This window comes from Anguilla rostrata, chromosome 1 (assembly GCF_018555375.3).
Source record: "Anguilla rostrata isolate EN2019 chromosome 1, ASM1855537v3, whole genome shotgun sequence".
Lineage (NCBI taxonomy): Eukaryota > Metazoa > Chordata > Actinopteri > Anguilliformes > Anguillidae > Anguilla > Anguilla rostrata.
The window spans coordinates 62,737,023-62,751,969 of record NC_057933.1 but is presented as its reverse complement, the minus strand read 5'-3'; the positions used below and the strand labels follow the sequence as shown (position 1 = coordinate 62,751,969).

General features: G+C 36.9%; 1 protein-coding gene across 1 annotated transcript in view; it reads left to right on the top strand.

Annotated features, from left to right (window-relative positions):
- LOC135263222 (histone deacetylase 9-like) overlaps positions 1-10,909 on the top strand; it is a 112,348-nt gene extending 101,439 nt beyond the window's left edge. Inside the window, exons 26-28 of the mRNA XM_064351394.1 lie at positions 1,247-1,331; positions 1,958-2,111; positions 5,266-10,909. Of these exons, the coding sequence (XP_064207464.1) occupies positions 1,247-1,331; positions 1,958-2,111; positions 5,266-5,305 (279 nt within the window). The 3' untranslated portion in view covers positions 5,306-10,909. The remainder of the gene's footprint in view (positions 1-1,246; positions 1,332-1,957; positions 2,112-5,265) is intronic.
- Positions 10,910-14,947: the final 4,038 nt, after the last annotated feature.

The following is a 14,947-nucleotide window of genomic DNA, read 5'->3' as shown; positions in this document are numbered from 1 at the left end:
TTACGAGGCCTTGTTCTTCCAATAATACATGTCTTTTCTTTGCTAATGATTAAGTTCAGAAAATGTATATTACTTTTGTATTATTTATTTTGTATAAAATTGTATACCACACAAACATTTGTTGACAGTAAAAGAAAACCCTCACTCAAAAAACATCAAACAATTTCTAAAGGTTCCTAACTTCTACCCTGACACTACAGGTCCAGATGAATTGGATGAAGCCGCTGAGTTGCATTGCTCATAAATGAAACATTGTTCCGTTGTCGAGCATATAAAGAGCGAGCCTGGTATGCTTAAGTGGATCATGATCAATTGGAGGGAATGAATGTGGGGGTGTTAAGTTGAGATAAAACACAGAGAGGCTGGGCCGTGGTGGCCCCTGGGTGCTGGAGATTAGGCAGAATTAGTCCAAATTAAGTCTCCATACGTGCCCGGAAAGGAAGAAGGGAATCATTGTAATGCTGAGGAACAACACTCTGATTCTGTCTGTGGGACAGGGGGACACTGCATGGCTTTGTGGCACGGGTCCCAGCAGACACAGGTTAATTAAGGCACGGGGCTTAGCACCCGGTGAGAGTCCACCCCCCAGGGAGGGCAGGTGGGGGTGTCACTGAAGGCTAATTACCCCGAGGGGGGAGAGGATAGGGCTGATGTTATGGCCCTAGTGACCATTGTGCTGGCAAGGGAGTGCAATACCAGTGATATATAATTGATTGTAAACTGATGTTATCAGTCTTTAGTCATTAATGTTTTGTTTTTGGTTTTGGGGGATTTGTTCAAATCACTTACAGGCCACTGTACAAAATTCAGAGAGATCTTCTCAACAGTGAATCATGTAGCAGTTATAGTCAACAACGAAAGAAGCAAAGGATTTAGTCATTCAAATTCCTCCACTTTCACTGACCATTACAAAGAAGGAGAAAAAGAGAAAAGGATCCCAAACACTCAAAACAGCTGTACAGATATCCTCTCCATCCTATCCATCACTTTACCCTCTATCCCGTTTTACACATGGAACACAGATGAAGTCTATTTACTGTTCTTCCTTTCAATGGCTAGGAGGGCCTCTTTGAATAATCAGAATGTTTAGGGGTTACGTGTGTGTGTGTGTGTGTGTGTGTGTGTGTGTGTGCACGCAAACGCCTGTTTGAGCACGCATGCTCCACCAGTCTCCTGTTTTTCAGAACGCCTTCGGGTTTGATCCTGATATTGAGGTCTCGCTATTTCTGCTTGTATCGCTTTTCAGCTGGAGCCCCTCTCTGAGGACGTTCTCCACGCAAAACCGAACGCAAACGGCGTGACCTCCATTACGAAAACCATCCAAGTTCACAGTGAGTGCGCCCTTGCTTCCTTTAAGAGATCTAACCATGATTAAGGAGGAGGCCTTTCCAGTAGATGCATAAATACTGAATGCAGTAAAACCCCTCTTCATATGCAGTATGAAAAATATAGTACTACGTGGTAGCAAGTGTGGTTTAAAAAACAAGTGCTTGTTCGTATTCATTCTTTGTGACTGAGCTATTGTACATTGTGTTACATATTATAGTCTATCCTACAAGTCCTGTCTCTAGTTCAAACTATAATTACATAATTCACCAAACTGCATTTCAGACATTTAGTAGATGCTCTTATCCAGATCCAGCTTTTGCAATTTAACATAGTATCCATTCATACAGCTGGATGTTTGCTGATTATTTGCTTGACTAAAATACTTGACTAAAGTATACAGTTTAGTCAAGGCTGCAACAGCCGTGCCTTACCTGGAAACTGAACCCGCAACCTTTTGGTTACATGCTCAGTTCCCGAAATATTAAACCACACTGCTGCCCCATTCCCAAATTCCCTTTGAGTATGAAACTGTGATTCATCTATGATTCATCAATACAAAAACAATGGTAATAGTAGCAGCAGCAGCAGCAGTATTGCTATTAGTACACATTTGTGTCCTGTGTTTTAGGTAAGCACTGGAAATGCCTAAAAAGGTATTCCCCTACTGTTGACCTATCACTCGCCGAGGCCTCGAGTCAGGAGAAGGATGAGACAGAAGCTGTCAGAGCAATGTCACTGCTCTCGGTCGATGTGAACCTTTCATCAAAACCAGAAGAAGTCAGGTAAGACACAAAGCTGGTTCTAGTCAAGTTTATTATGTTTTCGAAAACAGAAATAGCATAGACATGGATAGGGTAGTCTGACAAAAAATCGACCATGTCAATATCCACAAACATAGGTGTAAACATAGGTGCATGAGCAGAAGTCCTGAAATTAGAAGTCCATTTGAATTCAAATACCTGACACCTGAGCAGGCTTGGGCCCAGAATGTTGCCATTCAGGTCTGGTTCAGATCCAGGCAGAATGTCTTTGGTCTCTGCATGTGTTAATATGCGCGAGACCATGTTACCGAACACTCTCTATATCACTTACTCTGGACTACTCTGTTTCTCCGTTGCTGCTGTCTGCACTTGATTGAATAAGTCTTCTAATACCCACAGTACCAAATGTTTTGAATCAAAAGGTGAAAACAATATTATCATGTATTCGGCAGTGATTTGATACAAATAGTGTTTTGATACACGCTCAGCATTTTTCTGACTGACACAGATGTTTAACGATACTTGCACGTTATAGACATTACTTTGTATTTATAAGAGGACATTTCTCACCATGAGGGGGATCACTTAACCGAGAGGTTGCCACACAGCACGGGAACGCTCACATCCTGTCACATGACTAAACAAAACCAAAAACAGTTTTCACTAAAAGGTCAACTATAAGTTACTTTCATAAAAAAAAAAAAAAAACTCTAGTTATACTATGAAAATGTAATTAAAGGCAATTGGTTTGGGGCTAATCAGATATACAGTAGAATCAATATATGATAGTATGGATATAGACTGAGTCAATATTCGATTTACTTTCACTAATAAAGTGTAATTGCTTCACAAAAACAATTTGGTGAATTGAGGTTGGTGATTACTAAATAGACAAATTCTATTTGTGAAGATACATGATAGCACATTAATTTAATTGTTAGCCAAAGTTAAGAACAACAGTTGTTTGAATCCAGGACTTTGATTTGTTAAAAAAATGCCCTGTACTGCATGCATTAATAATATGTGCAGCCAGTAAGTGTTATAAATAAGTAATTACATTTGTTCTGTTTGAAAAGGACAAAATCCAGCCCAATCGATTTGACTTTTTAAGATCATGCCTTAAAAGTCTGACTACATTCATAAAGAATCTTTTCAAAGGTCACACAGCACATTATGTGGGGCATAATTACTTTAGATTTTCTCTCTACAGCGCATAGCTGAATGTAGACACAGTAATGTTAACACTTTACAGCAATGAAATGATCTAAGCCAAAGACTGCTCTACAAATTGCTTGTGCAAACATTGACAAAACTTAATTAAAGGCTGAATGATTCAACATAATTAAGTGGCTATCCCATTTAACATCTATCCAGCAGTGCAACCAGAAACCCAGGTTTCTGCTTTTCCGAAAGGGCTAGATTTTGATTAAAAAATAAAATGCTAATGACAATGTATTTCTAGCTACTGTACACAGGATGTCTATAATTCTTTGTATTGCTATATTCTTCGTTTTAAAATGTAATTCTGCTATAATTGGCCCATGTATTCTACAATAATTTTGCAAATACTATTATTATATGTGGTACAACAAAATTGTAAATAAAATAACAAATGGCTATGGAGGCATATCCAGCTAAGGAATGGCTTCTTAGTGAAGGGATGTTCCCCACCGGCCAGAATTACTCGCTGAAAAGGAGTTCCAACTCTGGCTGTGTGTCCCATAATGCAACACCCAGCCATAGCATTTCCTATGGAGGGAGTGATTCAGTCAGCAGGCTCTTACCTGTATCATCTCTCAGTACCCTGGGTTCAATTAACCTTTGCCCTTAAATTAAGAGCATTTGTTTTGTTTTTCACATACACAATTTGGCAGGTAAATTTTAATGATCTGAAGTTGCCAAACTCTGCCTGTGAAAAAAACAAACACTAGAATTTAATTGTCAAAGTTAAGGACAAATGTTGATTGAATCCAGGCTAGACTCCTGTCCAACTGTGGGTGGCTGCAGTATGTCTGTGCCTGTTGCAAAAGATGGGCAGTACTGTGGTGCGATGGCTGTGCAGCTGAACGTGCCCTGTGAAGGGAAACAAAGTTCTGGCTTTCTGCACATTATTTGGTTGGCTGGACATGATGCTCTATGCGATACCCTTTTTTAAAATTTAGTTAATTAATTTATTTACATTTGGCAAGTAACCATAGCTTGGTAATCTGAAGTTCCAGACATACCGTTGTTCATTGTTGCATTATTAAAATGGAGTCCATATCAAATCTGGTTTCCCCATTTGTGTGGATTAGTATAGGATTTATTATAGAGATTTTGCCTCACCATAGCCTTTTTCTTTTCACATTCTGGAAGCTTTCACCTCTAAAGCAAATCATTTTATTTACTTAAACAGAAGTGTTTAAATGCAAAACCACCATTCCCTGTATTTTTATTGAATTAGTGCTCTGCTTTCCACTTTGTTTAAACCCTGGAAAAGTAGAACCTGCTTACAGTGTGTGGGGGGACACTTTCAAAGTGAGAATGCTCCCTTTATGCATGCGACTTCTGCCAATCTATATCTATCTACACGTGTTTATTGAGCAACACACCAAAGCTACTGTGGTTTTCAGCATATCAGATTTCCCTGGCAGTGCTTGAAGCACACACTCAGTAAAATATAACAGAGCTATTTTTGGTGTAGCTTAATTCAAAAATGTATAGTTTACAGCTTTCCTTTGACTAGATATGATTTAAAAATGCATTCCAACCATAGCCACATGTGCAGGAGATGTCTGGCGGGATAAACCAGTGTACGATTTCACAGCAAAATGAGCTGAACTTCCATGAAAGTAAAATAGTTTACATTCTACCAGGATACTTTCTTTTTCTATCCCCTTAGAAAATAATCTTTTCTCCTTTCTTTTTCAAACCATAACTTTTTTGTTAAATATACAGCCATTCAAACATGCTTAAACGTAAACAGGAACATTTGAAATCATCGCTTTGGATTTAAACTGTTTTTCCACTTGATGTGTGTTTATACTTCCTGCAAAAGGGCCTCTATTTATGGACAACTGGATAACACAAATAAACATCACACAGAAGTGAAAAATCAGCTTTTATTATCCATGAAACTCTACAATGTCATTGTGTACTCTTGCACCGCGTTCTGATTGCCTGTTTATTTTCACAGGGCTGCCCCTGAGCCAATGGACGAGGAGCCAGTTCTGTGAAGTGCCAAGTCTTCCCAGCCATTTCCTGTCTGTGACATCATTGTGTATCCCCAGAAGGCACCCTGATCCGTGTCTTGTCTACTGCCTGGGTGGCGCACATCGCACGGAACGTAAACACGGGGCGCAGGACTCATTTCACTTGTTCCTTGAACACATATGAAAGCAGAACTCTGGCTCTCGTCATTTTTTGGGATGCTATTTCAAGCACAGAGTCGCTCTCGATTAGGAATATGTCTTTCATCGTGGTGAAATGCTGACACATTATGGCTCCAGATATTTTGTTTCATATGTTTGTTTTTTTAAGTATACAAAACACCTTTTCAAATTTTCAGATCATTTTAGATATCATGGAGGCACTTTCTCCAATTTTTTTCTTATGAAAGCATTTTGAAAGAGCATGCTAGTCTTTTGTAACTACAAAGTGATGGAGGTGACTTACTATTTTTCTAGTTACATTTGTACTCTCACAAAAATATCTAGCCAAGAGGGCCTTCACTGGGCAGGAAATTATACGCCATGCTTATAACCATTTATCCTTGGATGCCAATGGGGTTTTCAAGATCTAAACTAGCCGACTCCATAATTGTGAGTAACACAACAATCAATGAAGTGCTATTTCTTCAGGAGTGACACATGAACGATTTCCCCTCAATGAAAGCAATTATGTTGAAGATTCTCCAACAGTTCCAATGCCTCTTTAAAAACTAACATAACTATGAAGGAGGCTGTTTAATGGCATTGAAATGGTTCTAATTTACAATGTTCCTGTGTTTGTTACGCATCCGCCTCGCCACCCCCAAACCTCCCCCCACCCCCAAGCAGCTTGAAAGCGGCACGTTGAACCCGAAACAGAGGAGCATCGCATGCCTGTTCACAAATCTGAAGGGAGCCATAACTAGAACAAGCTTTGCTCAAAGGTTACGACGATATGAAAGATCAAACAATGTGGTTCCAGTTAGGGCGAATGGAGACCGGTAAATCAAAGATGAAAAGATCTCACTCAAATAAAATTATAGATTTCTCTTTTGTCATCAGCACAGGCAGTATTTTTTTGGCATGTGGGCATGCCGCAGGGTCAGTTGTTGCATTTCATAAAGCGCAACTCCTCAGATAATTGAATGATGAAATGTGAAACCAGTGAGGAAGACATAGGATGGGGCATATATGATCATGTGTCCGTACAATTTTTCTTTTGGGGGGGGTGGGGGGTGTTGGGATTGGCCTTATTTATCCAAAGTCTATACTATATTCTCCAAGTAGAACCTTTGAAGAATAAGATAAAAGCTGCAATAGAATCTATGTAGGCCTACCAACTGAAAAGACAGGAGATGATGAAAACATAGGAGAGCTGGTTGCAGTAAAGAAGAAGGGTTGAAATTCCATGAAATTATGAGTAGCTACAGCCCATGTTCTGTTTTACATTTTTAATGAAGAAATTATATACATGTTCCTTTTTATTCAAATGTAAACAGTTTTTAACAATATAACATTAAGTAAAAACTGAACAATAGGAATTTCTTCAGTGGGTTACACATTCATAACAAACATTTTAGTTACAGTAACTCCAAGACTACTCTTTTTTCTTTTCCTTCCATGATGGTATATTTCAGATGTGACTAGAAGGAATGAAGCTCTGTTCGGCATTAGTTTGTCCCTGAAAGTGATTTTATTAGCGTGCACAGTCAGAGATTTGGTAGTGCATTGTGATCGAGTCCAAAAGAAGTAAAAACTGGCAACTCACACATTACAGCTAAGTCTACGAGGTAAACCTAGCTGCGGTACATCTGCAGTTAGCTTGACAAATCACCTATACGAGTACTGGAAGTAACCAGAGGGTGTGTGATGACCTATGTGTTGTCAGGTGCAGTACCTGACTGTCATTTTCATTCTATGAAAAGTTGTCCGCGTTTCTTTAAGAGTGAGCGTGAGGGGGGCTGGTGTGGTCACTGGTGGCATTTGTTAAACGTTTTGAAGGAGAATGGGGTTCAGCTGGAGTTTTCATTTTTGCCACTGGAGTGGTAAAATGCCACCACTGCACATTATAGTACATGCACTACTATCATTACCTGAACACAGCATCTTGGGCAATAGCGCTGCTACACCAATGCCTTGAAGGCTCTGTGGTGTTCAGTAGAGCCTCCACCTGCCTCAACAATTTCATTCCTATGGATACCAACTGTTAGCAGTGTGACACAGTGGTTGAGGTGGTTGGGGTATGAACTTGTAAGCAGAAATTTGCACATCAAAATTATGGATGTGTCACATTTTGTATCATTGAACTATCCTCCTAAATTCAGGGTTTCCAGAACTTTCCTGGAAAACAAGGTATACATTTGTCCAGTTTCCCTGATGTTCCTTGAATGTTATTTTTAAGTCATTTTAAAAAAAACATTATAGGAATGGTCTCATATTGTCCATATTCATGTCAATTTTTCCTGAAATATTTGCTAAACAAATGTTCAACAAATCAATATTTTTTTTTAAATACTGAAAAGGTTAGACACATCCCTCCCTGAGGAGTAATTTTTATTATGTGAAACGGCCAGGGGAAATTACCAGTAAATATGTATGTAACATGCATCAAACATTTCTCTGAGACCATTTTATAAAAAATAAAGACTGCTTGAGGAAAGCTCACCTGATAAAATTATCTAACAACCAAATATGAATCTAACTGGGTTCTAACTTCCCCATTTTTCTTGAGAGGTTACCTTTTAGCTGGAAAGGTACTTAATCTGAATTGGTACAGCACATATCCAATTGTATAAATGGACAGTGACTGAGAAGGGCCATGAAGGAGGTTGTTAACGGTTTTCTGTTAGCACCTTATTTAATTACTAAAAGATTAGTATTACAATAATAATATTAATCATTGTAATCAATCAGTCTATCCACTATATCCTTTCTCCTTAGTTTAAGAAATTAAATTTAATCAAGAATTGCTGTTTTTTCCAGTCACATAATTCTTCCTTACACATCATCATATGTTTAAGGATTCCAGAAATTTTATGTGAACGACAAAGCACTGAACTCTTTAGACTGAATGCCCCTTCCTAGCATCTAAGATAACATAGAGGAAGAATACATTGGAGGACTTTAAGTGCTAATCACAATGGACCAGGACATCTTTGCATATTTGCCAGTGTAAATCCATATACAGGTCATTTTTGGTACAAAGAGATATAAATTACTGTGATATATCTGAATATTTGTGATAGACTATCTGCCTATCTGTGTACAACAACTTTACCAAAATAATCTATTGTAACTGATGCAGATAGTCCATAGATACCTGCGTTGTCTGGTAAAGAGTATTACATCTTTTTAAATAAACACTATTATTGGTGGTTCTACTATAAAATGTGTGACTGTCCAATTGCAAACTTGCTTTAAAGAAAATCGGCAGATCGTTCCTTTCATGTCATAGTAGTTCAAATGTAATCATAATGATTGTTCTAATTTGCACTCAAATGATAAACCAAAGGGACAGTGGATGTATTATGCTTTATAAGGTGATGGGTTCCAATAGTCAAATACATAAGTCAATGAAAACTAAAAGAAAACAGTTCAGGGAAAAGACAACAGCAGTTTCATCATTGGCTAATTTACCTGAAAACTGCACACAGTCAAATTGATCATTTCTGTGTGACATCACTGTTTATTTGTTGCTACTTTCCAAGCAAAGAGCCAAATGAAGCTCTCCAGGGTAAACTGGACACATCTGTTCCAAATAAGAGTCAACCAATAGGAGGAATTCATGAATAATTCATTATAATTTTGTTTTTGGTTTAGATGCCTCCGAGTTGGTATAAATGCTTTGAGACTTTGAGAAGACAGTTCGTTCTATAGGGTTGCAAAACACATATTCCAGAATATAAAATTGCATTATGAAGTAAAACATCTGGTTATACCTGCTATGATTTCAATTGCAGTATATTTGCCAAAACATCTTCATGTATGTTCCAAATTATTAATGTGTATTTGTTCAGAGCATCTTTATCATTAACTGTATGTTGAAAACCATCAATTCATATGACTTATTTGCCCTCTGAATGTATGAACAAAAAGGAGACGTTTTTGCACTTTGACCAAAGCATTGAGTAACAAACTCATATTGCCAAAAGTAATTATCAATTAGAGTGTGTTAAATGCAAGATTGCAGTTGGATCAAATGCTTTCAAAGTACATTACAGTTCATGGGGCTCCCCTTGAATTACAGTAGGATAACCTATAGGAACATATTTCTTATCTAGAAACAATTAGCTTAGTCAGTTTCCATTCTGACAGGATTGGCTCTTACTATCATATTCTGTGTCTATGCACAGTCTGTCTATCCATCCATCCATTATCTATACCCGCTTATCCTGATCAGGGTCAGGGGGGGTGCTAGAGCCTATCTCAGTCTGCATTGGGTGAGAGGCAGGAAACAGACTGTCTATCAAACTATATTTAATTATATCTTCAAATAAAGCAAATGCATATAGTCAAGGAGGAGCCCAATATTTATAAGCCTGCCTTGAGTTATAGGGATCTTATGAAGATATGGAGAGAGGTTCACCCTATACAAAGTCATAAAGTGTATTTCTGTATCTGGTTGGGAGGTGCCAGGTTGTATCTAACCCCATCATGCAAGGTCCTGAACTAGAAATTACAAGACTTAAAAGGTCTTACCATTTTTGTTTATAACTTATGAAACATTAGGCATTTTGTGTTTGGTGAACACTGGAATTAATAAATTTTAAATAAGAACCTTAGACACCTGGATGAAATTAAGGCCAAAGTACATTTTAGTAATATTCAGTCTTTCCCTGAGAGTAGTTTTTCCCTAGATGGGTCCAGACTACTGCTAGCAATAATGCAACAAATCATAGGCTGGATTCAATTGTTAACTTTATTTTACTAATTTATGCATATATGGCATCACTTTATTGAAGGCCAGTTTGATGATTTAATCCTACTGATCACAGAATTTAGCAAACTAGTTTGGTGAAGAAAAAACAGAGACGTGCGTTCTGGCTCTGAGTCAAAGTTCAAGATATTGACTGAATCCAGGCCAAAATAATTTTTCTAACTATTTGGTGGCTTTTCAGACATGTGTGTGTGTTATCAGAATAATCTGAATGGCCCTTCTTTTGAGACTGAAAAGTTGAAAGGCCTACAATTGGCAAGCAGGAAACGTTATTAGGTCAAATGCCTCTTTAGTGGGGGAACTTTTTGCAGTTTTCCCTTTTCATTTTCCAAAATCCTTTTTCTTGTCCGATTATTACATTATTATGTTACTTTCACTGTACTAAAAACCTGTTTAGAATAATATGATCAACCATGCTATCCCTATTTACATTGAGATGCAGTAAAGAACAATAAACAACTTTTTTTAAAAGATATTCTTGTAAAAGTGAAACTATGTAGATAAACAGTCTATATGTGTAAATAATACCAATGTAATTATAATGGAGTGGTGTGTTTTGTTGTACTCAATGCTAACTTTCCACTTATTCACTGTCTATCATAGCCTGTTGTTCTCTCTTGTGAGTGTTTGACTTTTGGCTACATTGTAATAAATCAGCTTTGGTCTGAAAAAAGATTATTATCCACTAATGAAAATCTGAATTAAAGAGTTTTTTTGTCCCTAAGTTACAACAGTTAATCAGATGAAGGCTACTTAAGTACTCTACCACGACTTTTACAGGATTTAGATAAATCATTTAAAAAATCTTCTAAAAAGAAAAAAAGATTTATTTTTCTAAGAATTCATTTTACAGGTAATTCTCAAATAAATGCTAAGCAGTTTCAAATATTATTTGAAAACAGAGCAAAATGTGCCTCAAATTCAAATACATGTGCCTTTTCCACTCGATCCTTTTATATGATGGTGCAAAATGCGCAGTAACAGAAGCCTTTTAACTTCTTTAAACATTATATACGAGCATTTTTTCATTAAAATGAAAGCCTGCACTCAATAAAAAATAACCCTTGTTTGTCTTTGAATAATTGTGTTTATAGTTAGTAGTATGCAGTCCCTCTTTCGAGAATCCTGTCATCAGAAATTTTACAATGCTTTGTCAAAAGTGTTAAAATGAAAAGATGTATGTTCACGTTTTACAAATAGGCTTTGAATTTCAGCTGAAACAATGTACTTTTCCTCAGTTGCGCCAGAATGCGTTGGAAACACGTGATACCAATTCTAATGGTATATTTAATAACTATGTTAAAAAAATTCAAAGGTATAATTAAAACTTCTCATTTAATTAATTAAAGGTTGAAATCATTCGTAAAAGAAGGACAATACATTTCGATAAACTAGGCTGGCCATTATTTCAGGCAAAGTACACGATAAATAAACATATCTGAAATGTAGGCTACGTTGAACCGAGGGTTTAAAAAAGACCATGACGAAGAAGCACCTGTTGGCAGGCTTGGGCCATTCTCAAACTGTCTACTTGACCAAGTCCTTTTTCTTGCGGGAGAGCAAATTCAATACGCAACATACATTATATTAGACACGTTCTAGTAAACAATTGCCTTTATAACTCCGTTTACTGCAAGTGTTGTAACCTTTAATTTAATTAACCATGCAAATACAAACTTTCAAAAATTCAGCATGTGGTACTTCAAAAGCAATACTACGATAAAAACAAATGAGCGATTATTATTATTTATATATATATATTTATATATATATATATATATATATATATATATATATATATATATATATTGTTATCGTTGTTGTTGATGATGGTTACAATAACAACAACAATAATAATAATAATAATAATATAGATGTTTTTAATTCATCAATATAACATTTTAAAGTAGGTTTCATATGTAACGTGATTCTTGCAGAGCTGCGAGGTAATGGATTTGCGACTGGTATTGCCACGAAGCGTCCTTTTACTAATATCTTCCTGAAGGAATTTCCAATCGAATGGCTGTATCGATATCCATTATACGTCCAGCCTGAACCGTTAACTTCAAAGACTGATCTTTTAGAACGCGAAATTGCAATACGAAATAAATGATACAGTGAACGCTCAGTTGTAAGACAATTGCATTGTTACGTTGTTGAAATGACATATTTGGAATTGCGCCATTTTTCAACTGCGCGACTGCATGAGGTTTTGGTTAGGAAGAGGAATTTCCCTATAATTGTCCGTCAGAAGCACAGCTGCTGACAATGTGACATTCTTCGCCTCAAAACCATGGCATCACAGTTACAGTCATTTTTACATGGGGGATTTATTCTGCATAGTCTCTCTTATTTTGCTGTATCGTGTTTTTTAATGGATTGTGCGTAATTCATAAATTAACTGAATCTCGGGCAATGCAAACATTCCGCTATTGTATAATCCAGATTTCCAGAAGTTCAAGTTCATACAACATAGGACTCCTTTTTCATAATTTCTCATAACAATCCAAATCAAGGGCGGTAGCCTGTATAAGGCAAATAAAGGTTGAAACGGCGTACGATGTGTTATATTCACAGCTAACAGTTTCATGACAACCTTCTTGTGTTTGTTGGTTAATGAAAACACTGACTTCCTGCACAAAACATTTCTCCATGAACACGCTGAATTAAAGCTGTTTTATTCTCGGTGGTTCAGATGAACATTTACATCATAATGTATGCCATTTCATTAGACCTAGTTATATTTTATCACTTGGCAAGGCCACGTAAACAAGGCCTACTACGTAAGGCCTTTGTAGGGTGAGCGCGCTATACTTTTAGTCTGCCAATTCCTTGCTCTTACCTTTCAGATGACTTAGTGCCTTGATTCCATACTTTTCCGATGAAGAAACAAAATCTGAAAAGAAAAACAAATTTCACATTTAAACGCAAGAGATCATATACTCATCCGACAATCGGTTGTCTTATGAATACTGGGCCTTATTTATTTTATTTAATACATTGTTATGTGTGTTTCTAAGATAAATAGATAGATAGATAGGCTGGATGTCATCGATACCTACAAAACAAAAATCGAGTTTAAAGTGCTACTAATTATGAAAAAAAAACAGTTTCTTTATATTTGTACTTATTAACAATGATTTGTGATTTAATTTCAGATACATTTGCAAAATAACTAACGCGACATGGCTGTGTATCGTGCAGTAGCCTATATATCACAGGCTACAAATTGCAAGGTGAAAGTAATCCGTGATATCAATATTTACCTAACGTCAAGTCCATATCACTCGAAGAGTGCCTTTCCGCCCTTGAAAATGACATGGCATTTCCCTTTTTTGCTCTTCATCACATTTCTGCTCTGTAGAAGCCAACGTATTGCTTTGCCTTTTCCAAATGAGGACCGGTGCACTCGAAGGACGGTTCAAACAAATCCATATTTAAGGAAATGTACCAAAATCATCGATCTAGTCTTTCCTCTTTCTTTTGAAGAGCCTAATATAGCGGATGATTTATGTCCAAAAAACTTATTTCAAGCTCTTTTCAAGGAGAACGTATGAAGGCGTGTCCATACTACTGCTGAACATCTGTTCATTTCACGTGACGCTTTAGAAAAATACTAACATCTGGTCAAAATAAGTTTCATTCAGGTGCCGCAGCAACTTTTCACATGCCAAAATCCTTCAGCTAATAGGAAGTCATACTTAGTACCATGGTTATATTACACAGACGAACCAGCTGAAATCTCGTGAGCTACAGAATAAACATTAGGCCTACTGGTGTCTCATATATAGTCTGTAATATTGCATTTTAAATACGTCTGTTTACCATGAAAAACATTTTGTGTAACCTTCGACCTTGCCAAAAAATACACATATTAATGCAGAATAGTTTTCTCCATTTTGTTATCTCAACAATTTAAGTGCAATATACACCATTTGGTATTTAATTGTGCCGCCTGTCATTCTGTTAATTTATTATTTTCGAAAACAGGTGTGTAAATCGAATAGTTAATTTGACTTGTATTAAACCGTAGTTTACCATAGTGTGTGTGTGTGTGTGTGTGTGTGTACGCGTCTGAAGCCTATGTGCGTGTGCTTTTGAGTGAGAGAAGAGGGCAAGTGAGTTTAAAAGGAGCCTATATCATCCATCCCCCAATTACAACATTCTTATCTTTTTTAAATTGTTCAGGCCATGACAACTGCGTACAAGTGATTTTAACCCGTCCCGCCCTCCAACGACCTGCTTAACGGGCCTACCATTTCAAAGACATCTGGGAATGTCATACATGTCGAAACCCCAATTACACACCTCCTTCAAACGGGCTTGTGCTTTGATTCAAATGGATTTAAGAGGGCAAGATTGTCCAAAACACTTTTCCAGACCTAATTTTAAACCAGTGTAAATGCATCCAACAAACACTGGCTGACATCTGTCAAATTCTTGAAACTGTATTCAACCTAAATCTTTTGATAGACTAGCAAGCTGATTTGTTTGCACTCTCTAAACAACATTTACATCAAACATTGATTCAAAACTATATTAAACCAGACTGTGTGCAACGCAATAAATAAATAAATATGTTCACGTAAGTGATACCGGAAATATCGGTATGGAGCTGTTCCTGTTCACGTTAACTAGGAAAAAGATTTAACTAGCGAAAGAATGCTCATTAATAAAGAAATAATCCTAAATTAAATAGTTTTTTTGCAGTTTTGCATTATATATTGCATTAT